At 41.2% G+C, this 26,654-nt stretch overlaps 1 protein-coding gene across 6 annotated transcripts in view; it reads right to left on the bottom strand.

Annotated features, from left to right (window-relative positions):
• Positions 1–24,204: 24,204 nt before the first annotated feature.
• The window catches only part of SMARCA2 (SWI/SNF related BAF chromatin remodeling complex subunit ATPase 2), a 179,782-nt gene continuing 177,332 nt past the window's right edge, over positions 24,205–26,654 (bottom strand). For all 6 annotated transcript variants that reach the window (XM_070794598.1, XM_019966019.2, XM_070794597.1 and 3 more), the window contains one exon: positions 24,205–25,131. In XM_070794598.1, coding sequence (XP_070650699.1) covers positions 25,096–25,131 — 36 coding nt within the window. In that variant the 3' untranslated portion in view covers positions 24,205–25,095. The remainder of the gene's footprint in view (positions 25,132–26,654) is intronic.

Genomic DNA, 26,654 nt, shown 5'->3' on the forward strand with positions numbered 1-26,654 from the left:
ATTAGTCTCTAAAGTTAATAATAAGTGAGCTTAGGTGTTTTTGTTTCTGTTGATTCTGGCTGGTATTAATAATGTCTTCGGTCTGCTTTCTGTGTACTTATAAAGAACAACATGTGCCTGTTGGGAGGAAGCCTTGTAGAGGCAGCAACAACAGGCTAGGGCTTTGGCACTGCACCCTCTCCTTCAGTCCTGGCTCTGGCACTGACGGAGTGACCTTAGGTAAGTGGTTTAACCTTCGTGACTACAGTCCTTACATGAAAAATAGCATAATACTCTCTGCCCTGTATGCTCATTTTGAGGATTAATTCTAGAACAACACTTGGACCTGTGCTTAGTTCAGAGTAAGCTAAAAGCAGGTAAGCAGGTATAATCAGTATTTGTTACAAATGGATGAAAAGCTTAAAAAATAATATATCACTGTTTAGTAAATATGGGTTGTCTTTGACATGTGCTCTTATATTGTCAAGAAAGACTGTTCTTGAACCTTGTAGTGAAAATGGAAACCACTTGGTAAGATTTGCCACTGGACAGGTAGATTGGGGTGGTGGTAAGAAAAGGAAGCTAATGTTGTTGTCTGTCACCTGGGTTCCAGGCACTTTAAGCGCAATCCCCTCCTTTCCCCACACAGCTCACTGCGATTCAGTCAGGTCTGTGTGACTCCAAATGTCACCATGCCACTCTCTCTTCCAAGTTAAATAAAATCCCTGTCCTTGTTTATCCAGTGAACCAAGTAAGAAGGCGGGACAATGCATTTGAAGCCACTGTCTGTCATTCACTCTTTCTGTGACCTTGGGTGACCTCTCTGATCCTGTTTCCCACATTAGCTTTCTTTTCTTTCTTTGTGGGCAAAGTCAGTTCTAAACAACTCAAGTCCTACGGCGTACTGGTCCTTTTTCAGCAAATCCCCAGACTGTGTTTACTGCTGGGCTCTACTCCCTCGGCCATGGTGGCTTCAACTGCCAAAGCCATTGCGGGGCAGCCAAACCAGTGCCTGGGCTTGGATGAACACGGAGCCAAGGCCCGGGGTGTTCCTAAGCTGAGTACTTCCTCTTGCTTTGGACTTGTTTTCATTCCATGGATCAGAGAAAAGACTATTTACACTATAGCTCCAAAAGAAAGACACTGAAACCTCAGTGCTGCTTCAGGCATCCCACTGTTCAGGAATCTTTCCTGTGTTCTCAGGTTTCAGCAAAGCAACTGACTGTTAAAGATAACAAATTGATTTGAGGTTTTTTTATGCCCATAGACTGGCTTCTTGGAGGCCAGTCTTTGATAAGACTGGGAGTAACTCCATCTTTTTCTGTGAGTACCACTTGGTAGATAGCCAGGGCTTCCCTTTATTTATTTTATTTTATTTACTTTATTTCAGGTGGTAAAGAATCTGCCTGCAATGGAGGAGACCCAGGTTCAATTCTTGGGTCAGGAAAATCCCCTGGAGAAGGGAATGGCAACCCACTTCAGTATTCTTGCCTGAAGAATTCCATGAACAGAGGATCCTGGCAGGCTATAGTCTCTGGGGTCAAAAAGAGTTGGACATGATTGAGCAAGTAACACTAAGTGAAATATCACTGGTGAGTGATACTGCATAGGGGCTTTCCAATTGATTCTCCATCTACCTGCTCCTGGGCTATTTAATTTCACTCGTTTGAACATGGTGTTATGCTGTGCTTAGTTGCTCAGTTGTGTCCAGCTCTTAGCAACCCCATGGACTGTAGCCCATCAGGCTCCTCTGTCCATGGGGATTCTCCAGGCAAGAATACTGAAATGGGTTGTCATGCCCGCCTCCAGGGGATCTTCCCAATCCAAGGATCAAACCCAAGTCTCCCACATTGCAGGTGGATTCTTTACTGTCTCAGCCACCAGGGAAGCCCAAGAATACTGGAGTGGGTAGCCTATCCCTTCTCCAGGGGATCTTCCCAACCCAGGAATCAAACCTGCATTGCAGGTGGATTTTTTACCAGTTGAGCTACCAGGGAAACCCTGTTTGAGCTTCGTTTTAAAGCAATTGGGCTTCCATGGTGGCTCAGATGGTAAAGAATCTGCCTGCAGTGCAGGAGACCTAGGTTCAGGCCCCAGGATGGGAAGATCCCATGGTGAAAGAAATGGCAACCCACTCCAGTATTCTTGCCCAGGAAACTCTGTGGACAGAGGAGCCTGGTGAGCTATAGTCCATGGGGTCACAGTCGGACATGACTGAGCAACTAACAGATTTCAGATTTAAAGCAAATATGTTTACTGGTAACAATAAAGAAGGAAGGGTGCAAATTCTCATCTTGCTAATTAGCAGACTCTTCTTACAATAGATTGAATGCCATTTCCAAGGATTTAATAAATTGGACAAAATATACCAGCATGTTCTTCTTCCTCTCCCTTTACCTGGTCAGGACTAATGAAATAGCATCTATTTAATGATATGAATTGCCCATTTCTGCTGCATCTGGGAACCTAGTCATGCAGTCTTCCTTCTTTAATTATCTGACTCCAAAGAACATTTCAATAGTCTTTTTAAGAACTTCTAAAGTTATTATTTCACTTTTGAATGTGAGAGTTACTCTTCCCCTCCAGACACATAATCTCTAATCATTTTCTTCATATAAAATTGACAATTCATTTGTCTCCTAAGCAATAAGACATGACTGCCTCTGTGCATAATGAAGAATTGCAAAGCCTGAATTTATCATGAAGCACAGAGTAAAACTAATTGCATTTAACCACAAAAGTCTAATCAGCATAAAGGATTAAAATATAGACACTCATTGAATGCTAGAGCCAGAAAGGATTTCAGAGATCACTTATTGCCAGCTCAATTTACAGATGAGAAAACTTAGGTCCAGAAAGATTAAGACACTTGTGAAGGTCACAGACTGGCTCCTGGTGAAGCTAGGTCTAAAATCCTGCTCTTAACAGCTTCATACTTTTCTTCTCTTTAACTTTTCTCATATATTAAACATTTTGGAAAAGGGATTGAAATGTACTTTTGAATGTACTTGAGAAGAAGTGTGATTTGTTGAAGAGCATAGATATTTTAAATACTAATGCAAGTTCAAGTCAAGTGTGACCTATACCATGCATGATTTCCAGTTCTCACCCCAAGCTGAAAGAACTTTTCCCCTCCAAATTCTCATATGCCATTCTCCATCTGTCATATGACACTTGCTTCTTCCTATCTTACATTACACTTACTTGTGTCAATGACTTATCTTCTGTACTAGATGATGAGCTCTTTAAGAATAGAATTTTCAACTGTTTATATGTTTGTGAATTTCCTGAATGCCCAGTCCACACTGGCTAGTGCCGATATGGAGTAAAAATCTCTCTCACTCCCTCTTCTCTTTCTTTTCTCTTCTGGAAACTTTTGTGCCAGGCGGGCCTGGTGGTGTTGGTAAGAATGTTCCAGACAGAATCTCTTAAAACAATATTGACTCTCTTAATCGGAAGAAAGAATTTTCTGTTTGTTTTAAACCAGTAAAGTGATGGTACAGTGCAGCTGATACACAGGATATGCCCAAAATTGAGTCGGAATCTGGAAGTTGATATTGTAGTACTATTGTGTCTAATTTAATTATTTCTGGCTTTCAGTGCATTAAGCAGAGTGAAATAAAGCCTGAGCAACTGGAATAGTTTAAATAATTAAGGAGTTTGAATTTGTTTTTCTTCTTGCACTGAAGTTATAAGAAAAAGTTTAGAATTTGCTTTTCTGTTGTTGCTGTCTCTAGAATTGGGAAGAAAGCTAAGATTCCATTGAAGCCATCTAGTAGAGAATTGAAGGTTGGGCAATATTATTTTAAATCTCTTCTAGCTGTTCATGTTTTCATTCACTCATCTGGTTAACAAATATTTATGGGCACCATGTACCATTTGATACTGGAGGAGGCACAATGGATACAGTGGTGAATAAGAAAGAAATGGTTCCCTTCCCTCAGGAAACTCATAGGTTGATGGGCAAGACAGGTAAGCTGGTGGAAAATTACAATGTGTGAAAGCTTGGGCAGGATAAGCAAGGCTTCGATGAGAGCACCCAGAAGAGGCACTTACAATGCGGGGAGAGGGTGGCATCTTAGCTGAGGCCTGAAGGGTAAGAGGGGTGAGCCAGGTGGGCCTGGTGGTGTTGCTAAGAATGTTCCAGACAGAACGACATGTGTGAAGTCTCAGAGGCAAGAGAGATCTTGGTGTACTTAGGTACTGAGTAAAGCCCAGGAGGCCTTGGTTTGGAGGTTGCTGTTTCAGTTACAACAGGGGCTTCAGCGTCATAACAGAGTGAGGTGGGCTTCCACGACCTTTCCAGAGAGGGCCCGTGTGATTGGGCTCCTGCTGCTTATTGCCGGGAAGAAATACAACCCTATAATGATTTTATTTGTAAATTTTTCTACAGAAGCTTGGAATCTAGCTTTTTAAAAAATTAATTAATTAATTTTAATTGGAAGCTAGTTACTTTACAGTATTGTACTGGTTTTTGCCATACAGCTTTTTAGTGAGAAATCTAGCTATTTTCCAATTTTAATTACTTAAAATTTTTCCTAAACACAGTGTTCACACTCAGTCATGTCTGACTCTTTACAACCCCATGGATGGTAGCCTGCCAGGCTCCTCTGTCCATGGGATTTTCCAGGCATGAATACCGGAGTGTTGGGTTGCCATTTCCTACTTCAGGGGATCTTCCTGACCTAGGGATTGAACCCGCACGTCCTATATTGGCAGGTGGATTCTTTACCATTGCGCCACCTGGGAAGCTCATCTAATATATTTATTCAGTTTGATTGCTTAGCCAGAGGAGGAGGAGGGCTCACCCAAAGATGAATGTGCAGTCCTTTTGACTGTGTCCTTTAAGGAGTATATAGTCCAGCCCAGAGAAGAGATGCTGAGAGGCAGGTTGGGATTCTAGTTGGAGTACTAGTTAAGAGCTTAAAAGTAATGCTTAAAATTCTCCAAGCCAGGCTTCAACAGTATGTGAACCATGAACTTCCAGATGTTCAAGCTGGATTTAGAAAAGGCAGAGGAACCAGAGATCAAATTGCCAGCATCCGTTGGATCATCGAAAAAGCAAGATTCCAGAAAAACATCTACTTCTGCTTTGTTGACTATGCCAAAGCCTTTGAATGTGTGGACCACAACAAACTGTGGAAAATTCTGAAAGAGATGGGAATACCAGACCACCTGACCTGCCTCCTGAGAAATCTGTATGCAGGTCAAGAAGCAACAGTAGAACTGGACATGGAACAACAGACTGGTTCCAAATTGGGAAAGGAGTACGTCAAGTCTGTATATCGTCACCCTGCTTATTTTAACTTATATGCAGAGTACATCATGAGAAACGCCGGTCTGGATGAAGCTCAAGCTGGAATCAAGATTGCCGGGAGAAATATCAATAACTTCAGATATGCAGATGACACCACCCTTATGGCAGAAAGCGAAGAGGAACTAAAGAGCCTCTTGATGAAAGCTAAAGAAGAGAGTGAAAAATTTGGCTTAAAACTCAACATTCAGAAAACTAAGATCATGGCATCCGGTCCCATCACTTCATGGCAAATAGACGGGGAAACAATGGAAACAGTGACAGTCTTTATTTTGGGGGACTCCAAAATCACTGCAGATGGTGACTGCAGCCATGAAGTTAAAAGACACTTGCTCCTTGGAAGAAAAGCTATGACCAACCTAGATAGCATATTCAAAAGCAGAGACATTACTTTGCCAACAAAGGTCCATCTAGTCAAAGCTATGGTTTTTCCAGTAGTCATGTATGGATGTGAGAGTTGGACTATAAAGAAAGCTGAGCGCCAAAGAATTGATGCTTTTGAACTGTGGTGTTGGAGAAGACTCTTGAGAGTCCCTTGGACTGCAAGGAGATCCAACCAGTCCACCCTAAAGGAGACCAGTCCTGAATATTCATTGGAAGGACTGATGCTGAGGCTGAAATGCCAATACTTTGGCCACCTGATGCAAAGAACTGACTCAATGGAAAAGACCCTGATGCTGGGAAAGATTGAAGGCAGGAGAAGACGACAGGAGATGAGATGGTTAGATGGCATCATCAACTCGAGGGACATGAGTTTGAACAAGCTCCGGGAGTTGGTGATGGACAGGGAAGCCTAGCATGCTGCAGTCCATGGGGTCGCAAAGAGTCGAACATGACCGAGTAACTGAACTGACTGACTAGTTACGATCAAGGACTCTGGAAGCAGTTGTCCTGGAGACTGGATCCCAGCTCCACTGCTTACTAGATAAGTGATCCTGGGAGGTCACCCCTCTAAGCCTTTGTTGTCTAATTTGTAAAATAAGAAGAATAGTAGTGCCTACATCATAAAGTTATTGTGAATATTTAAATAAGCCTTTCTTATCTATCTATCCTCTGTCTCTCTCTCTATCTCGAAGCTTAGAGCAGTGCGCCATTTCAAGCAGTTGTAGTCATTACTATTCAAGGAGGACTGGAATGGGAAAGGAGGAAGATGACCTAAGTAGTGAGGCAGCCTCCATTCTGAACTGGAATGCTGGTGTTATGGTACTGTTTTAAAATCCTGGTCTTTCCAAGATTGAATGGAAAAGAAAAGAAAGTGAAAGTGTTAGTCACTCAGTTGTGTCCAACTGTAGGCCACCAGGATTGAATACAGCAGAATAAATAGAATTTCTTAAACTTGGAGCTACTTTGATTTCCCTTTCCTCATTTTGTTAGTTCTGTTCACCCTGGTCTGCATTCTTTAGCATATTTAGGAACCCACTACACGTTTCTCAGTCTTATCCAAATCATCATCAAATAGTTAAAGACTTTCAATGTCTCCTCTTGAAGATCTATTTCCCTGGGCCCTGTGTCAGCCTGAGGAAGGTAATGAGTAATGACTATTTCCAGTGTTCTTTCAGGACAGTGAAATGGGCATTAATCTTCTGTGATCACTAAGTGAGCTCTGGGCAAGTAAAATAAGCTCCAGGGCAGATATTTCTTTTAAAGTATTTGGAATTTACACATTGTAAGTACACTTCCAATGGAAGATGGTGAGTGGCTTTCCCATGATGCATCCCGATTAAAATCCTAGGAGCAGTTTGACCTGTGTCGTGTCTCATCCCCCACTTCAGTCTCAGACCTGTTTTCACATCCTTTACAAAACCTTTAAGTTTTCCCTGTAACATCTGGCTCTCACCCTTTTTGTAGTGTTCATCATTTTTGGCTACAATGAATAAACACAGATGGCAAACCACCAGAGTGTTTGATAAGTATGGAACTGCTTATAGTTAAGTTACGATAACAACATAATGGAATATATGCAGTGGTTGGGAAGAATGAAGCAGCTCTTTAGGAACTGATATGAATGTTCTTCAAGATGTGGAAGAGTCAATACCACTTTGCTGCATACAATGCATGTTAAGGAAGAAAAAAAAATATAGACTGTCTTATTAACTCTAAGGCATCATCCATTGTAAATGCATTATTATTTATCATTAAGAAAGAAAAATTGTTGCCAATCAAAATTATGACACCATAAATTAAAAGAGATTGTGTCTTTTAAAGGTGAAAAAATTAAATTTTAGAATTGATAAAATCCAACATATTAGTGTTTACTTTGTATGTACATGGAATATCTCTGGTTATTGTCACAGCCTTGGGGCCTGGAGCCACTCTGCTCAGGGGTGCTAACTTTAGATACACATCTGTCAGCCACTAAAGAAGGCCACCGAGTGCGGTGTTCATGTGTTGGTATCTATCTGCTGCATTTATTTACTCTTTTTATCTGGTATACATCCTTTGTACTGATTGCTTGCTAGTTTGGGAATAAACAGAACCAACTTAGAACTAGGCCAGGTTGGGCTTCTTATCCATCCTGTAAATAAGAGATGCTGTATTTTTTATTTGCTCATCCATATGAAAAAGGCCGATGAGTGTGGCACTCAGTAGGTAGTGAGACACCACTTATAAGAGTGTTAAGCTGGATTGTCTCCATTTAATAAGACCCCTGACTGTGGAGGAAGGAGTGGGGAAATGGAGTGGGCACAGGAAGTTCCTGCTTCTAGAGGAGATGCAAACAGGTAGTGGAGTTTACTCTCCGTGATGCTTTCCCTTGCACTGAGGGTACAGCTTGGCGTAGAATTCCCTCAGTAAGCTGTGTAAGTGAAAGTTGTCGAAGGAGTTACAGGCTGAAAAGTAGGAGTAGACTGAAAACAATGGAAACTGGTCTTGGACTCCAGGAAAGTCTCCCTACTTTAGGCTACTTATTAAGGACTCAGATTCTCAGGAAATGAGAATAGTTACTAGGAAGTCTGGAGAAGGTTTTGGGGACATGTGGGATGATTCAGACCAAAGGAAAGTATGCCCAGAATTAGACAAATTTGGTACAGTCTCTTCCTAACACTGTTATTAAATAAAGAAGCCACACTGTGCCTAAACACATTATACTAGGCTACCCTACTGAACATCAGAGGTTAGCCTCAGTTCAGTTCAGTCGCTCACTTGTGTCTGACTCTTTGTGACCCCATGAATCACAGCACTCCAGGCCTCCCTGTGCATCACCAACTCCTGGAGTTCACTCAGACTCACGTCCATCAAGTCAGTGATGCCATCCAGCCATCTCATCCTCTGTCATCCCCTTCTCCTCCTGCCCCCAATCCCTCCCAGCATCAGGATCTTTTCCAATGGGCCAACTCTTCGCATGAGGTGGCCAAAGTACTGGAGTTTCAGCTTCAGCATCAGTCCTTCCAAAGAACATTCAGGACTGATCTCCTTTAGGATGGACTGGTTGGATCTCCTTGCAGTCCAAGGGACTCTCAAGAGTCTTCTCCAACACCACAGTTCAAAAGCATCAATTCTTCGGTGCTCAGCCTTCTTCACAGTCCAACTTTCACATCCATACATGACCACTGGAAAAACAATAGCCTTGACTAGACGGACCTTTGTTGGCAAAGTAATGTCTCTGCTTTTTAATATGCTATCTAGTTTGGCCATAACTTTCCTTCCAAGGAGTAAGCATCTTTTAATTTCATGGCTGCAGTCACCATCTGCGGTGATTTTGGAGCCCCCCAAAATAAAGTCTGACACTGTTTCCACTGTTTCCCCATCTATTTGCCATGAAGTGATGGGACCACATGCCATGATCTTAGTTTTCTGAATGTTAAGCTTTAAGCCAACTTTTTCACTCTCCTCTTTCACTTTCATCAAGAGGCTTTTTAGTTCCTCTTCACTTTCTGCCATAAGGGTGATGTCATCTGCATATCTGAAGTTATTGATATTTCTCCCGGCAATCTTGATTCCAGCTTGTGCTTCTTCCAGCCCAGCGTTTCTCATGATGTACTCTGCATAGAAGTTAAATAAGCAGGGTGACAATATACAGCCTTAATGTACTCCTTTTCCTATTTGGAACCAGTCTGTTGTTCCATGTCCGGTTCTAACTGTTGCTTCCTGACCTGCATATAGGTTTCTCAAGAGGCAGGTCAGGTGGTCTGGTATTCCCATCTCTTTCAGAATTTTCCACAGTTTATTGTGGTCTACACAGTCAAAGGCTTTGGCATAGTCAATAAAGCAGAAATAGATGTTTTTCTGGAACTGTCTTGCTTTTTCCATGATCCAGCGGATGTTGGCAATTTGATCTCTGGTTCCTCTGCCTTTTCTAAAACCAGCTTGAACATCTGGAAGTTCATGGTTCATGTATTACTGAAACCTGGCTTGGAAAATTTTGAGCATTACTTTACTAGCATGTGAGATGAGTGCAATTGTGCGGTAGTTTGAGCATTCTTTGGCATTGTCTTTCTTTGGGATTGGAATGAAAACTGACCTTTTCCAGTCCTGTGGCCACCGCTGAGTTTTCCAAATTTGCTGGCATATTGAGTGCAGCACTTCACAGCATCATATTTCAGGATTTGAAATAGCTCAACTGGAATTCCATCACGTCCACTAGCTTTGTTCATAGTGATGCTTTGTAAGGCCCACTTGACTTTGTGCTCAGAACTCTTATATTAGCCTATATAGGCTAATATAAGACAGTTGGGCAGTTGGACAGTTGGGCAGAACTGTCCAAAACAAAGCCTATTCTATAATAAAGTATTGACTATCTCATGTAATTTATTGGATGCTATACTGCAGGTGGAAAACAGACTGATCATATGGATGCAGGAATCCCAGGTGGTGGTGTGCTGTTGCTAAGTCATGTCCGACACTTTGCGACCCATGGACTACAGCGTGGCAGGCTCCTCTGTCCTTCACTATCTCCCAGAGGTTGCTTAAATTCATGTTCATTGAATTGGAGATGCTATCTAACCATCTTGTCCTCTGCCACCGTCTTTTCCTTTGGCCTTCCATCTTTCCTAGCATCTTATACTAGGGTATAAGGGCTTTTTCCAGTGAGTCAGCTCTTCACATAAGGTGGCCAAAGTATTGGAGCTTCAGCTTTAGCAATAGTCCTTCCAATGACTATTCAGGGTTGATTTCCTTTAGGATTGACTGCTTTGATCTCCTTGCAGTCCAAGTGGCTCTCAAGAGTCTTCTCCAACAGCACAGTTAAAAAGCATAAATTCTTCAGTGCTCAGCCTTTTATATTGTCCAGCTCTCACATATGTACATGACTACTGGAAAAACCATAGCTTTGACTATATGGACCTTTGTTGGCAAACTAATTTCTCTGCTTTTTAATATGCTGTCTAGCTTTGTCATAGCTTTCCCTCCAATAATCAAGCATCTTTTAATGTCATGGCTGAAGTGATTTTGGAGTCCGTGGTGATTTTGGAGCCCAAGAAAATAAAATTTGTCACCGCTTCCACTTTTTCCTCTTCTATTTGCCATGAAGTGATGGGACTGGATGCCATGATATTGGTTTTATGAATGTTGAGTTTTAAGCCAGCTTTTTCACTCTCCTCTTTCACCTTTATCAAGAGATTCTGGGAGAACAAGATGGCGGAGGAGTAGGTGGACATGGAGTACATCTCTCTTCATGGATACATCAGGAATACACCTTCAGACACAGAAGTGCATACAGCTGAGAGAGGACAGGAGGACCTGATGAGCAGAAAAGAATACATAGAACCACGCAAAACTCAGGCCTGCGTGGAAGGGAGGCTGAGACCTCAGCACCAGCCATGCCTCCTGCCCTGGAGGCCCCACCCTGCCTTTCCTGAACTCTGAATTGGATCCTCCAATTGGCCTCCCATCTGTCTGGCCTCAGACCAGCCTGAGCAGAGGCACACGTGGCTCGTCTCCTCATGTTTCAACCCCATCATTCCCCCTCCTCAGCTTCCTTCCTCTCGCCACTTCTGCCCTATGACAATGTGACAGTGTGCTCTGCTGCAGAAACAGATGTGCCTGACCGCACGGGCAGCTTTGATGCTGTCATGGAAAAAAAACCAAGAGGGAACAAGAGGCAGAGTGTACCCACCTGGGCCCTGGAACGTGAGCCAGAGGGCTGCACATGCAATAACACAGGAGAACACACCAAAACATGACACAGCCCCGCCCCTTTCAAATGACCAGAGCCTGCAGCCCAACACGGCAGACCCTTCCTTGCTCTCTGGCAGATGGAAGCATTGGTCAGGCTTGCCAAGCTTGAGTTTAAAAAAAAGAAGACCCTGGAGGGAGCTTGGTGAACCTCAGACTCTGCTCTCAGCCCAAGAATAGAGCCCAAACAGTGGAAATTGTTCTCTTTCATATCCAGCCAAGGAGCCCTAGAGCAGAGAAGGTGGAAGATCTAAGGGGAGCCATGCTTAGGGAAGCCCCAGGTGTGCCTCTTAGGAGGAGTGGGCCTTGAGGACTTGATAACTTGTTTGAATCTCCTATTCCATGTCTGTAAAATTAGCCCAATGACACCCCACGGGCTGACTGTATTAAAGGAGAAAATAAGCAAGTTAAAAAAAAAAAAAGGTTCTGTAGATCCTCTTCACTTTCTGCCATTAGAATGGTATCATCTGCACATCTGAGGCTGTTGATGTTTCTCCCGGCAATCTTGATTCCAGCTTGTGCTTCGTCTAGCCTGGCATTTCCCATGATGTACTCTGCATATAAGCTAAATAAGCAGAGTGACAATTTACAGCCTTGTCATATTCCTTTCCCAATTTTGAATCACTCAGTTGTTTCATGTCCAGTTTTAACTGTTGCTTCTTGACCCACATACAGGTTTCTTAGGAGACAGATAATGTGGTCTGGTATTCTCATCTCTTTAAGACTTTTCCACAGTTTCTGGTGATCCACTCAGTCGAGACTTTAGCATAGTCAGTGAAGCAGCAGTAGATATTTTTCTGGAATTCCCTTGCTTTTTCAATGATCCAGCAGATGTTGGCATTTTGATCTCTGGTTCCTCTGCCTTTTTTAAACACAGCTTGAACATCTGGAAGTTCTCGGTTTACATACTGCTGAAGCATAGCTTGAAGAATTTTGAGCATAATCCTGCTGGCTTGTGAAATGAGCACAATTTGATGTTAGTTTGCACATTCTTTGTCATTGCCCTTCTTTGGGATTGGAATGAAAACTGACCTCTTCTAGTTCTGTGGCCATTGCTGAATTTTCCAAATTTGCTGGCATATTGAGTGTAGCACTTAACAGCATCATCTTTTAGGATATTAAATAGCTCAGCTGGAATTCTGTCATCTCCACTAGCTTTGTTCATAGTAATATTTCTGAAGGCCTACTTCACACTCCAGGATGTCTGGCTCTAGGTGAATGATCACACCATTGTGGTTATCCGGGTCATTAAGACCTTTTTTGTATAGTTCTTCTGTTCTTGCCACCTCTTCTTAATCTCTTCTACTTCTGTTAGGTCCTTATAGTTTCTGTCCTTTATCGAGCCCATCTTTGCATGAAATGTTCCTTTGGTATCTCTGATTTTCTTGAAGAGATCTCTAGTCTTTCCCATTCTATTGCTTTCCTCTATTTCTTTGTATTGTTCATTTAAGAAGGCTTTCTTATCTCTCCTTGCTATTCTCTGGAACTCTGCTTTCCCTTTCTCCCTTGCGTTTTGCTTCTCTTCTTTTCTCAGCTATTTGTAAGGCCTCCTCAAACAACCACTTTGCCTTCTTGTGTCTTTTTTTCTCTGGGATGGCTTTGGTCACTGCTCTCTGTATAGTGTTATGAACCTCTGTACATAGTTGTTCAGGCACTTTGTCTATCAGATCTAATCCCTTGAATCTATCCATCACTGCCACTACATAATCATAAGGGATTTGATTTAGGTAATACCTGAATAGCCAAGTGATTTTCCCTTTCTTCAATTTAAGCTTGAATTTTGCAATAAAGAGCTCATGATCTGAGCCATAGTCAGCTCCCAGTCTTATTTTTGCTGACTGTATGGAGCTTCTCTATCTTAGGCTACAAAGCATATAATCAGTCTGATTTTGGTCTTGACCATTTGGTGAAATCCATGTGTATAGTCATCCCTTTTGTTGTTAGAAGAAGAGTATTTGCTATGACCCTTGTGTTCTCTTGACAAAACTCTGTTATCCTTTGCACTGCTTCATTTTATAATTCAAGGCCAAACTTACCTATTACTCCAGGTATCTCTTGACTTCCTACTTTTGCATTCCAATCCCCTATAATGAAAAAGACATCTTTTTTTAATGTTAGTTTTAGAAGATGTTGTAGTTCCTCACAGAACCGGTCAACTTCAGCTTCTTCAGCATTAGTGGATGGGGGCATAGACTTGGATTACTGTGATATTGAATGGTTTGCCTTGGAAACGAACCAAGATCATTCTGTTGTTTTTGAGATGGCACCCAAGTACTGCATTTCAGACTCTCTTATTGACTGTGAGGGCTACTCCTTTTCTTTTAAGGAATTCTTGCCCACAGTAGTAGATATAACGGTCATCTGAATGAAAGTCACCCATTCGGGTCCATTTTAGTTCAGATTCCTAAGATGTCAATGTTTACTCTTTCCATCTCTTACTTGACCACGTTCAGTTTACCTTGATTCATGAACCTAACAATCCAGGTTCCTATGCAACGTTGTTCTTTACAGTACCAGGCTTTACTTTCACCACCAGACACATCTACAACTGAGCGTCATTTCTGCTTTGGCCCAGCCGCTTCATTCTTTCTAGAGCTAGTAGTAATTGCCCTCTTGTTCTTCCCCAGTAGCATATTGGATACTTTCTGACCGGGGGGGCAGATATGACATCTTCCAGTGTCATATCTTTTTGCCTTTTCATACTGTTCATAGGGCTCTTGGAGCAAGAATGCTAGAGTGGTTTGCCATTTCTTCCTCCAGTGACCACTTTTTGGCAGAACTCTTCACTGTGACTTATCCGTCTTGGGTGGCCCTGCACTGCAAGCTCGTAGCTTCATTGGGTTATAAAAGCCCCTTTAGCACAACAAGACTGTAATCCATGCAGGGGATTCCTAGGGGGCACAGTGGTAAGGCATCCACTGCCAATGCAGGAGATGCGAGTACGATCCCTGGATTGGGAATACCCCCTGGAGTAGGAAATGCTTCCAGTATTCTTGCCTGGAAAATTCCATGGATAAAGGAGCCTGGGCAGGCTACATCCATGGGGTCACAAAGAGTCAGACACCATTAGCACGCACATATGCATGTGAGTACAGAATGGGTTTAAGGGTATCAGTGTTTACTCTCATGATCTCATGGCTGTCTGGGAGCTGTGCTCACTGCCACTGCCCAGCATCATGAGAGAATCACACCATGTATTGCTAGCCTGGGAAAAGATCAGAATTTGAAATATGGTTTTTACTGAATGCATATCACCTTCACACCAACATAAAGTTGAAAAAATTTTAAGTTAAACCATCCTAAGTTGGGACTGTCTGTAGTATTTATTTATATATAAGAGCCATGCTTGAATCAGTATAATATTGAAAACTCTTAAATTGAGTTCTGTTGTTTCTCCACATAAACTAGCCTTTAAAATGCTAGGATAAATATAAATTCTCTGAAATTATTTTAATCTGATTTATTACTATCATGGTGTCCCTCTCTAGTGGATTTTTACCCTTAGGGTCACACTGACTCCAGGTATTCCAGTATAATTTGGCATATGCCAAACTTACTCAAAAAGAAGCAAATTGTGGTTTTTCTATTAAAACTCAGTAAACATCTTATAACCTCATCACAGAGAGACAATTTGGAGCTAGTATCACCTTTAGGAGCCTACTTCCTCAAGAGCTATCAGGCTGAGAAAATTCTTTAGGTGCCTGGTAGGAGAGAATAATCTTGTGTTGAGATTCTTGTCAGCTCAAAGAACTTGCTCTCAAGGCCTTGCAGTCCCCAAACTTTGCCTTCTTGGAACATTCAGAGCAGCCCTGACTCTCTACAAAATTCAGTGACAGGAGCAGATATGGGTACTTGATTTTCTGAAGCAGCCTTTTGCATATCCAACTAAATTAAGGAGCATAAGCATCTGCTTTAAATGCAGAATCTCCCTTACAAAGTTAAGGGCTTGAGGGGAAAAAAAGACAAGGTAAAGTACTTTTTAGGATCTTTTCTTTTAAACCTTTCATTTTACATTGGGGTATAGCCAGTTAACAAACAATGTTATAATAGTTTCAGGTGAACAGCGAAGGGACTCGGCCATACACACACATGTATCGGTTCTCCCCAAACTCCCCTCCCATCCAGGCTGCCACATAACAGCAGAGCTCCATGTGACATACAGTAGGTCCTTGTTAGTTATCCATTTTTTATGTAGCAGTGTGTACATGTCCATCCCAAACTCCCTATCTCATTCCCCCTGTCCTTTTCCCCAGCAACCGTAAGCTCATTCTCTTAAGTCTGTGAACCTGTTTCTGTTTTGTAAGAAAGAATATTTGTATCATTTCTTTTTAGATGCCGCATATATAAGGAAAGTCATACAATATTTCTCCTCTCTGTCTTCAGTCAGTATCACACTCTGTAGGTCCATCCACATTGCTGCAAATGGCATTATTTCATTCTTTTAAATGGCTGAGTAATATTCCATTGTATATATGTACCAGTCTTCTTTATCCATTCCTCTGTTGATGGACATTTAGGTTGCCTCCATGTCTTGTCTATTGTAAATAGTACTGTGATGAGCACTGGGGTGCTGTAGCCTTTCAGATCATGTTCCCCCCCACCCCCCACCCCATATATAGGCCCAGGAGTGGGACTGCAGAGTTATATGGTAATTCTGTAGTTTTTTAAGGAATCTTTATACTATTCTGCATAGTGACTGTACCAGTTTACATTCCCACCAACAGTGTGGGAGGGTTCCCTTCTCTCCATACCCTCTCCAGCATTTATTGTTTGTGGATTTTTTGTGTGTGTGATAGCTATCCTGGCTAGTGTGAGGTGATACCTCATTGTAGTTTTGATTTGCATTTCTGTAATAATTAGTGGTGTTGAACATCTTTTCATGTGCCTTTGGCCATTTGTATGTCTTCTTTGGAGAAATGTCTATTTAGGTCTTCTGTCCATTTTTTGAGTGCGTTGTTAATATTTTATACATTGTTGTTTATGTTATGTTGTTTATATATTTTACATAACATCACAAGCTGTTTATAAATTTTGGAGACCAGTCCCCTTGTTGGTCACATCATTTGCAAATATTTTCTCCTGATCTGTGGGTCGTTTTTCTGTTTTGTTTATTGTTTCCTTTGCTGTGCAAAAGCTTTTAAGTAGGTCCCATTTGTTTATTTTTGTTTTTATTTCCATTATTATGGGAGATGGATTGAAAAAGATATGCTACAATTTATGTCAGTGTTTTCTGCCTTTCTTTTCCTCTAGGAGTTTTGTAGTGTCTGGTCTCACATTTAGGCCTTTAATTGTAGAGTCTTTCTTTAAAAGATGATGAAAGTGTTACGAAAATAAGTATCCAGAAGGTTTTACTGAACAAGCATAAATATGACTGAGAAATAAACCTTTGGTTTTTGTCTTTTATTAGAATCCAATGTAATTGGAAGGGAAGTTTTCTGCAGTAACTTTAAAGGTAACTCTACTAATTTTTTTAAAAAGAGATACAAATTATAGAGTGGGTTTTAATGATTTTCTAGAATTATTTATAATGGCATAATAATCCCAACAAGTATCAACTCAAATATCCATTAGAAGAGCAAATATTATCTAAATTATGACACATACATACATGGGTACATCATATAGTTTTGTTTAAAAAAATATTAGTTTCAAAGTGATTCGACCATTTTGCATTCCCACCAGCAAGGCATGAGTTCCAGTTGCTTCATATCCTTGTCAGCACTTCCCATTGTCAATTTTTAAAAATCTTAGCCATTCTAGTGGGTGTGTAGTGGTATTTCATTGTAATTTTATTTTGCTTTTCTTTGACGATGATGAGTATTGAGCATCTTTTCATGTGCTTATTGACCATTCATATATTTCTTTTGTGAAGTGTCTTCAAATCTTTTGCCTCCTTTTTTTTTTTTTTTAATTTTTTACTGAGTTTTAAGAGATCTTTATATGTATTCTGGGAACAAGTCTTTTCAGTTACCTGCTTGAAAGTATTTTCTTCTACTCTATGGGTTGCCTTGTCATTTTCTTAACTGTGTTTTTTAAAGAGCAACAGTTTTTAATTTTAAAGAAATCCATTTCATCAATATTTTATGGTTCATGCTTTTTGTGCCCTGTTTTAGAAATCTTTGTCTAACACAAGATCACAAAGATTTCCTTCAAATTTTTCTTTTAGAAACATAATATTTTAAGTTTAAAATTTCAGTTCCATTTAGATTCATTCTGAGTTAATTTCTGTGTATGATATGAAGGGTTTGAAGTTTTTTTTCTCATACAGATAACCAGTTGCTATTATTTTTGTAAAGTTAAATTCTCACCACCTAACCCAGTTTCATTCCTCAGCACTCAACTAAGAGGACTGAAAACATATCCACACAAAAATTTGTACAGCCGTGTTTATAGTCAGCTTGTCAAGAAGTGTAAACAGCTCAAATTGTCCATCAGTTAGTGAACAGATAAATTGTGGGATAATCATATTATGGAATAGTACTCAGCAATAAAAAGTCATAGGCTATATATGCAACACGAATAATCTCAATGATACAGGACTTGAAAGCAGTCAGACACAAAGGCTGCATGATGTGTTCCATTAGACGACATTCTAATAGAGGCAACGTGACAGTGACGGCGCAGATCGATGACTGCCCTGAGGCTGGCAGTCAGGGTAAGAAACTGGCTGGAAACGGGCGTGAGAAAACCGTTCAGGGCACAGACAATGTTCTGTCATGACGAGCTGTCTACATTACTGGATGTAATTGCCAAAACTCTGTTTGTAAAATGGGAAAGTGTTATTGTGTGTATATCTTAATAAATCTATGAACAGGAGAAAATGGAAAAGGAAGTAAGTGAAATTTTTTAAGAGAGACTCTTCCTGGAGAATTGATACTTTTAGCATTCTGTAATGACCTTCTATAAAAATAACACCTGAGATGCACAATTCATTGAGCAGTATGACCCTGTTATTGTACAGGAGACTTATTTTTTTCTTTAAAGTATTTTATATTGGGGTATAACTGATTAATAATGTTGTGACAGTTTTAGGTGAACAGCAAAGGGATTCAGTCATGCATGGATCATTCTTATTGCATGCATGCTAAGTCGCTTCAATTAATGTCTGACTTTGCGACCCCATGGCCTGGAGCCCTCCAGATTCTTCTGTCCATGGGATTCTCCAGGCAAGAATACTGGAGTGGGTTGCCATGTCCTTTTCCAGGGGCTCTTCCCAACGCAGGGATTGAACCATTGTCTCAAGTCTCCTGCACTGGCAGGCAGGTTCTTTACCATTAACGCCGCCTGGGAGGCCCAGAATGAGGGAAGGTCCTTGCCATAGGAGGGTCAGTCATTGAGAAATCCCTGATTTTCAAAGGAGAAACAGCCAACAAGTTTTAGAACAGGGTTGTTATATATTCAGCTAAGACCTTGGCTGTGCTTACATACCAGATGCCCCCACTCATCTCTCCCAGATTCTGAATAAAAATCCTAAACCTGCCCTGGTCCATCCTGTAGAGACAGGCTGTGTGCTATGCAGAATCAACAAATGAACAATGTGGGAAATCACTCCAAAAATAAACAGCCTTGCACACAGCTTGAGGAGGACCCAAGACGTGGGGGAAAGGGGAGAGGGCTGACTCGAGACAGTGGTGTTTAATTTACGAAAGGACAGAGGCCCAGCTACCCTCAGGACTGCTGCAGGGCAGGAGCTGGCACTAGAGCAACCTGTGTTCCTCTACAGACTTACTGATGTAGTGGTGGGGTCTCGGCGCAGAGGAACTGTTCTGTGGTCCTACGATTAGGTGGCCATGATTTAGTGAGCCCCTGGAGCTGTGACCTTCACAAGTGCTTCTCAGATTGGTTCCCCCAGCCCTTAGGAGAGACAAGAAGGTACTGGAATTGGGTATTGTTATTCTTCCATGTTGGCAAAATAGTTTGCTAAGGGTGGGCCTTGTTAAGAAGATATATTTACACATGGCTACTTTTCTACTCTCTCTGCTCAAAAAGTGAGGATTTTTTTTCTCCTGTCGTTACTGAGAAGCTGCTAGGGTTCCAGGAGGTAAATCTCATGAAAGTGTGGGAACCCTCCTAAGACTGGGCACCCCTGCCATTTTTAACTCTCAAACTTGTCCAACTGAGGCCTCCCTCAATTTGTTAATTATAGATTAGGTTTTCCTGTCCTGGTACTGGGGCTTCCCAGGTGGCTCAGGGGTAAAGAATCCACCTGCCAGTGCAGGAGGCATGGGTTCAATCCCCTGTTGGGAAGATCCCCTGGAGAAGAAAATGGCAACCCACTCCAGTAGCCTTGCCTGGAAAATCATATGGACAGAGGAGCCTAGCAGGCAGCAGTCCATGGGGTCACAAAAGAGTTGGACAGGACTTAGCGACTAAAAACCAAAAGCCTGGTTCTGGTTACCTGCTGCTGGCCTTCTGCTCCTCCAGGAGGTTGTGATTCTCTGTATCTGCTTGTCTGTCTCTTCAGCTCGAGGGGCAGCAGTTTGCCCTGAACAAACTTCAGTTCTCTGGTGGATCTAAGAAGAGCTGTTGATTTTCAGTTTGCTCAGCTATTTTCTTATTGTGTTAAAGGGATAGCTGCCTTCCAGGCTCCTTAAATGCTAGACAAGATTCTGAAGTTTTAAACACTTCTCTCTGAGTGGTAACAGTATCAGTGTTCTGTGTTTTTTTCTGGTACTTTCTGTACCTTTGTACTTTTCTTACTTTCCACATTTTCTACAATGTGCATATATTTATTTTATTAGAAAAAAGGAAAATAAATGTTCTCAGAAAAAGTTTTAAGTGAATTTAATCCCTGTTGATGTGGAGGAAAATAAGGCAAGTTGCAGAGAATAGTACTGTACTTAAGAAGCAAACTGAACATTCAACCCCAGCACAGCTTACTATCTATATTAACATGACTTTACAATTCCGTTGTCATCATTAGCATAAGTGAAGTTTTTCAGGAAAACCTTGCCCCGGCAAATAATTATTGTCTATTACATGAGCTTCCTATAAGACACGTCAGCTCTTCAGGAGAAAGCAACATAGTTAATGGATAGCTATGCCCTAAGACTCTTAGATTGCCCCCTCAAAATCCTTACCTTACTCCTTCCACAGTCCTAAACTGTGTATCACAGTTTTTACCCAGTCTTAACCAAAATCAGATTTCAAGAAAATCCAACCTTGACTTTCCTTCTCAAACTACCAAAGCTCAATTAAGGCAGTGGGTTCCCTTACCACAGTAAGCAGTGAGTTCCACTTCATCTTATTACTAGGTTACACTGGTGATAGCTGGGGAGCTGGCCTTTGACGGTGTATGTTTCTGTGTGTGTGTGTGTTTTAATGTGAGGAAGAACAGGCAGAAGTAATCACATCAAGCTATTAAAGCTGATTGCCTGGTAGGGGTGAATTCCAAATTAATTCTTTGTATTTCACTCGTTGTGGTGGACATATGTCCATTTTATCATCTTGGAGGAGAAATTTAAAGGTTTAACAAGACAATTTAAAATGCATATTTTTCTGGTGGGGCACTATGAGTCCAGTCTCTCTAAGGTTTATAGTCTCACAGTAAGCATTGCTTCACAGCATTTATTGAGTTCACAAAGAGGCCTCTGTTAAATGGATAAATAACAAAGTCCTACTATACAGCACATGGAACTATATTCAAAATCCTATGATGAACCATAATGAAAAATATGAAAAAGCGTGTGTATATATGTGTATGAATGAATCACTTTGCTGTACAGTAGAAACTAGTACAACATTGTAAATCAACTACACTTCAATAAAATATGCTTTGAAAAATGACAGAGGCCTCTTTCTAGTATATATATATTTTTAAAAAGAAACCAATGTTTATAAACAGGAATGCTGGTTTTTCCATAGTCTTGACTTAGTTGTCTTGCTTTCTTCAACTTGGAAAACCCCTTTGGAAAATTCTTACTGAAAATGATGCAGAATACAGATACTGTTTTGCATAAAGGGCTTAGTCACTAGGAACATGTCAACTCCACCCTCTGTTAATAAGCTCAGTGTCCTAAACCACACCAGTGATGAGTAGAGCTCACCTGGGCACAGATCTAGCAGTTCTAGACAAACCAGTCATCGGTTCTTGCCCTGCGCTGCTTCATGTTTGATGACCTCTCCCCAAGTATAACAGAGACTGAAACCCTGCGATTCATGTACTGTATGACAGAATGTGTGAATAAGGACACAAATGTTACTTTATCTGGTTGAATGTGGCTCTTATTTAGCAAATTTTAAGCAGAGGAATAGACTAGGCCATTCCTCCAGCGTATCTGTAGAGTGAGATTGACTCTTACTATAATATTCTCATGGGAACTACATTTATTCATAAGGGGAGAATATGTCTCCAGCTTTCTGCTAAGAAGACCAAAAATATTTCCCCCAAGTATTATAGTTTATCAGTCTGAATGAGGTTCAAGTTAAGCACAATTGAAGCTTGCATCCTGGTAACCTATATGACAGAAAAGCTGTGTCAGAAAGAGAAAAAATATTCAGACTTTTCAGTTATTTCCATTTATATTGGTTTTACCAGAATGATGATTGTGTGATGGATGTATATGCCTGTACCAGTGATCTAAATCAGGATCAGGACCACTGTGGCCTCATACTGTTCCCCAAGAATGAAATAATGGGGATTAAGAATCTGATAGCTTTAGCAGTGGTCCTTTGATTTGAGCATGACCAGAATCACCTGGAGGGCCCTAGTGCCATCCACGTCAGCGGGATCTCAGGGGCCTTTAGGATCCAATGGCAGCTGGGTGTAAAGGACAAGGTATTAACCCTTGTGGAGTGGCTTGTCACAAGAGAAAGAACCAAGGTAGTGGAGGAGCCGAGCCAAGAAAACCAGATAGAGGAAAGTTCCATTCTCAGTCATGGAAACCAAACACCTAAGCCAGGACTCATTTGTAAGCCTGGTAATATCAGCAACTGCCAAACAAAGGGGTACCTGGAGCTTATCAGTAAGATCAGTTCCAGGCTTCACTCACTGGGGAGGTAGGGAAGCTGCAAGGAAGATGGGTTTTGGAGGCAAACAAATCTTAACTTTCAAATTATGCTTTGGGGCACTGGCCATAGCTTCAGTCTCTCCTTTGCATCATCCTTATTTATAGAAAGGGAATAAGAACTATGCCTTCTTCCCAGGGTTCTTGTAATTAAATAATTCTAGTAAAAGATCAAGTACATTGCCTGATACTCTTAGCTTCCTTCTTCTGTTCCTGGAAAACTTTTGCTTTTGGAAAGAACGAAGCCTACCCCTGGGCTCAGCTACTGGAAACAGACAAGGTGGATGCTGTGACCAGGTTAAAAATAGGCGGATGTGCAGATGCCTCTTAGTCACGCATGATCACGTTCCCTGCCAGCTCACTAGTGTTCTAAGAGCCACCTTCTGCCTTTCCTTTCTACTTTAGCCAGGGAGAACACCACAGCAAGACAGCAGGAGAGAAATCAGAGAACATCCTTCACCCATAGACGTCCTAGACCATAAAGACAATGGTTTGGATGGCTTTAGAACAGTAGTGCCTTTAATAGCAAATCATCTCAATAAGAAAAACTAATGTGGTTTATTCTTTCCTGGGAGTCTGCAGTCCTACCGTGGTCAGCAAACTAAACAAGCCAAGAAGGGAAACCAACACATTCTGCAATGCTTAAACTGGAAATTCAGACCTGAGTGGACATTTAGAAAGACAGGAATTTCGCAGGAGGATTGCATTTTGTGTGGGTCAAATTTCCTTCAAGATTCAAAGAAAGATGCATTGGCAGTTCCTCATATTATGAAAGTAAGAATCCCATAGTTCTCCTTAGACATTTCTAAGAAATGAAGTTTCCACCAACTAATGCGTTAGAGACAAGCGAAAATGCTTCCATTCTGGTCCTTGTCATTGGTTAAGAATCAAGTGGGTGGGGGTGGGATGGGATAGAGTAGTCATTAATGAACCCTAGTAGAAAGGTATATGGGGTGTTCATTGAACCAGTCTTTGAAAATGAGCAATTTTCTGATCTTTCTAAATTGATATGAATATAGATTTACTAAATACCAAGGTATAAATCTATATTACCATAGATAGGCATACTTCATTTTACTGCGCTTTGCCTTATTGTGCTTTGTAGATACTGTGTTTTTCGCAAATTGAAGGTTTGTGGGGACCCCCGCCTCCAGCAAGTCTGTTAGTACTACTTTCCAGTAGCGTTTGCTCGCTTCATGCTTCTGTGTCACGTGTTAGTGGTTCTGATGCTTTCTCATTATTATACGTGTTGTGGTGATCTGTGATCTGATTATTACTACCATGACTCGCTGAAGCCTCAGATGATGGTTAGAAGGTATGTATGTTATTTTTTAGACATAATGCTATTGCACACTCAATGCTGTTATACACTTAAGACTACAGTATAGTGCAAACTGAACTTTACATGCAATGGGAAGCCAAAAACTCGTGGGACTCACTCTATTGTGCTGTTCACTGTGTTGATCTAGAACTGGACCTGCAGTATATCTGAGGTGTACCTGTGGATTTTCTGGTAAGTAAATAGAAGTTAAACCACTAGAAAAGGTTGAGCAGGGGCTTAGTGTGACTCAGTCCATGGCATCATCAGTCCTGTTATGTAAGTTTAAAGTCACACAAGCAATAAACTCTGCTCCCTTGCAACACACCGGTTCATTCTAGGGGATACTCTTAGTCTTGAAGAATTCTTTTTCCTACCATCTGCACTGTAGAAAGAGCTTGCCTGGCCCTCTGCAGGAGACGCTTACTCAGGCACCAGGGTTTTAATCTCCCAGAACTCAAAAACCAGAGGCAGTGTTTGTTGAGCTCAGTTATATCTTTATTAGGAAAGCACCAACACCACATTCTTGGAAATTACTGGAATTTTATTTGCCTCAGGCTTATGACTTGCAACCAAAGACATTGTGCAAAGAAAGCAAAGATTAAGTACACTTTAGGGAGAAGGAGACGATACACGTTGGTAACATAGGAGATAAGGTTGACAAAAGAAGCCATCCATTACACTATATAGATTGCAATATTCAATAGCGATTTCAACAAAACTTTTTTTTAAATCAAGAGCGAAAAAATTAAGCAATGTTTACAGTAGACATAAATCTTATACAATTCAAAAAGCATTTTTTTTTTCAGATCATAGAGCATAAAATGGAAAAATGTCTATGTAGGTGAAGTCTAACTACTGTACATTTATCACCTATTAAAGTTGCTTATATGTACCACAGTGTAAAAAAAAACAATACCAAACAAATAAAAACCTTGAAAATTGCCTGATGAAAAATAAAATAACCAGTGGCTTTTAATGGCTTCTCCTGGTTATCAGTGCTACAAAAAGACAAAAATCTTCTCATTTGAACAGGTGATAAAACCAGGCACAATCAAACTGTTACCAAATTAGACCCACCCATAGAAATATACCATCCACCCACATTTTTTCCATCAAAAGCTTTTTTGTTTGTTTTAATCTTTGAGGCCCATTTGGTCACAATATGTTACAAAGGTTTGTGTATGCGTGTGTGTTTTTTTACACCATGATATCATATGTTTGTCTGGCACTATTCTAAAGCTAGTTTATAGATGATAATGATATAGAAACGACCCAGTGCCCATAAGAGAAATGAACTCACTGGGTAGAGACGAGAGAGGGGAAGAAGGAGTTCCATTCTACCAAGAAAAAAATGTCCGTAGTGATCACTCATCATCAGTCCCACTGGCTTCAGATTGTTCCTAAAAGTAAATGTAGGACAGAAAGACAATAAGCCATGGAGAGGCAATGTGGAAAAGAAATGACACTGTGGAAACAGTTAACCCTGCTAGTAAAGAGGCATCAACAGGCTCTGTGCTGAAAAGGGGAGCTCCTACTTGGAAACCCCAAAGCAGTGCCAGCCGTCTGTGGCAGAGCTGTGCTCTCTTGCAGTTGGGTATGAAAAGTTCACGGCCTATGGTTTCTTTATGGCTCTGCTGGATCTTTGTTGCTGTGCGAGGGCTTTCTCTAGCTGCGGCTCTAGAGTGCGGGCCCAGCAGTTGTGGCATGTGGGCTTACCTGGACCATGGCATGTAGAGTCCTCCCGGAGCAGGGACTGAATCTGTGTCTCCTGCATTGGCAGGCAGACTCCCAACCGCTGGACCACCGGGGAAGCTCATGGCTAGTGGTTTCTATTTTGAGCACTATTGTTAGAAAATCCATGGGCTTCCCAGGTGGTGCAGTGGTAAAGAATCCACCTACCACTGCAAGAGATGTGGGTTCAGTCACTGGGTCGGGATGATCTCTTGGAGGAGGGAGTGGCAACCCGCTGCAGTATTCTTGCCTGGAAAATCCCATGGAGAGCAGGCTACAGTCCATGGGGTTGCAAAGAGTCAGACATGACTGAGCATGCACACATTGGCAAGGGAGAATAAAGTACTGTGCCTTTGATTTTAGGATTTTAAATGTATTTGAAAATGCTTGTGTCAAGGGTTCAGGCTGGGTGGGGTGGGATAAGAATGCTAAACTTTTCTCAACAGACCTCAATGGCAAATATGTTGAAGGAAAATCAAACTAGCATACATTTGAACATGGAAAATTAACTTTCCAGAAAGCAAAAGAAGGGGATTGCTGGTAGGGAACTTGGAAGTCCTCTGGAAAGTGAATGAAATGGAGAGCCCTTCAGAAGGCACTGTATTAGAAGCTACCTGGGCTGCCCACAGAGTCAAGGGCAGCACCCCAGACTGAGCTATCCTCTTTGGGTCTGAAATCAGCCTCTGCTGTTTACTTACATGACCTGCAGTAAAACACACATAACATAGATAAGCACTGATTTCTGTAGTAAGGTGAGATTGACATGTATCTTAGGATTATTATAAGCATTAAGTATGGTACCATATGAGATGGTCCTTATGTCAGGACCTGGCTCCATCAATGCACCCTGAATTTTTCAAATTTTAAAAATAACACCTCTAGGTATGTAAAATTCATCTGAGTTCTTTGTATGGCACCTGAAGTAGCAACTCAGATCCAAAACTCTGACATCCTATCACTTTTTCTCAGCCTCTCATGTAATGGTTATTTCCTCCGTATACCACTATATACTAGGTATGCTGGGTGGTATGGCTATAAAATATTAACCGGCCATGCAGAAAACTCTATTTGTAAGTAGGCACTGGGAAGATAAAGGGAAAGAGGGAACTTGATTTAGCAGTTTTTCATTTTTGAAGACAATAAACAAAGCCCCAAATTCTTTGTTATAAATGACGCAGCTCAGTTCACAACC

This window comes from Bos indicus, chromosome 8 (genome assembly GCF_029378745.1).
Source record: "Bos indicus isolate NIAB-ARS_2022 breed Sahiwal x Tharparkar chromosome 8, NIAB-ARS_B.indTharparkar_mat_pri_1.0, whole genome shotgun sequence".
Classification (NCBI taxonomy): Eukaryota; Metazoa; Chordata; class Mammalia; order Artiodactyla; family Bovidae; genus Bos; species Bos indicus.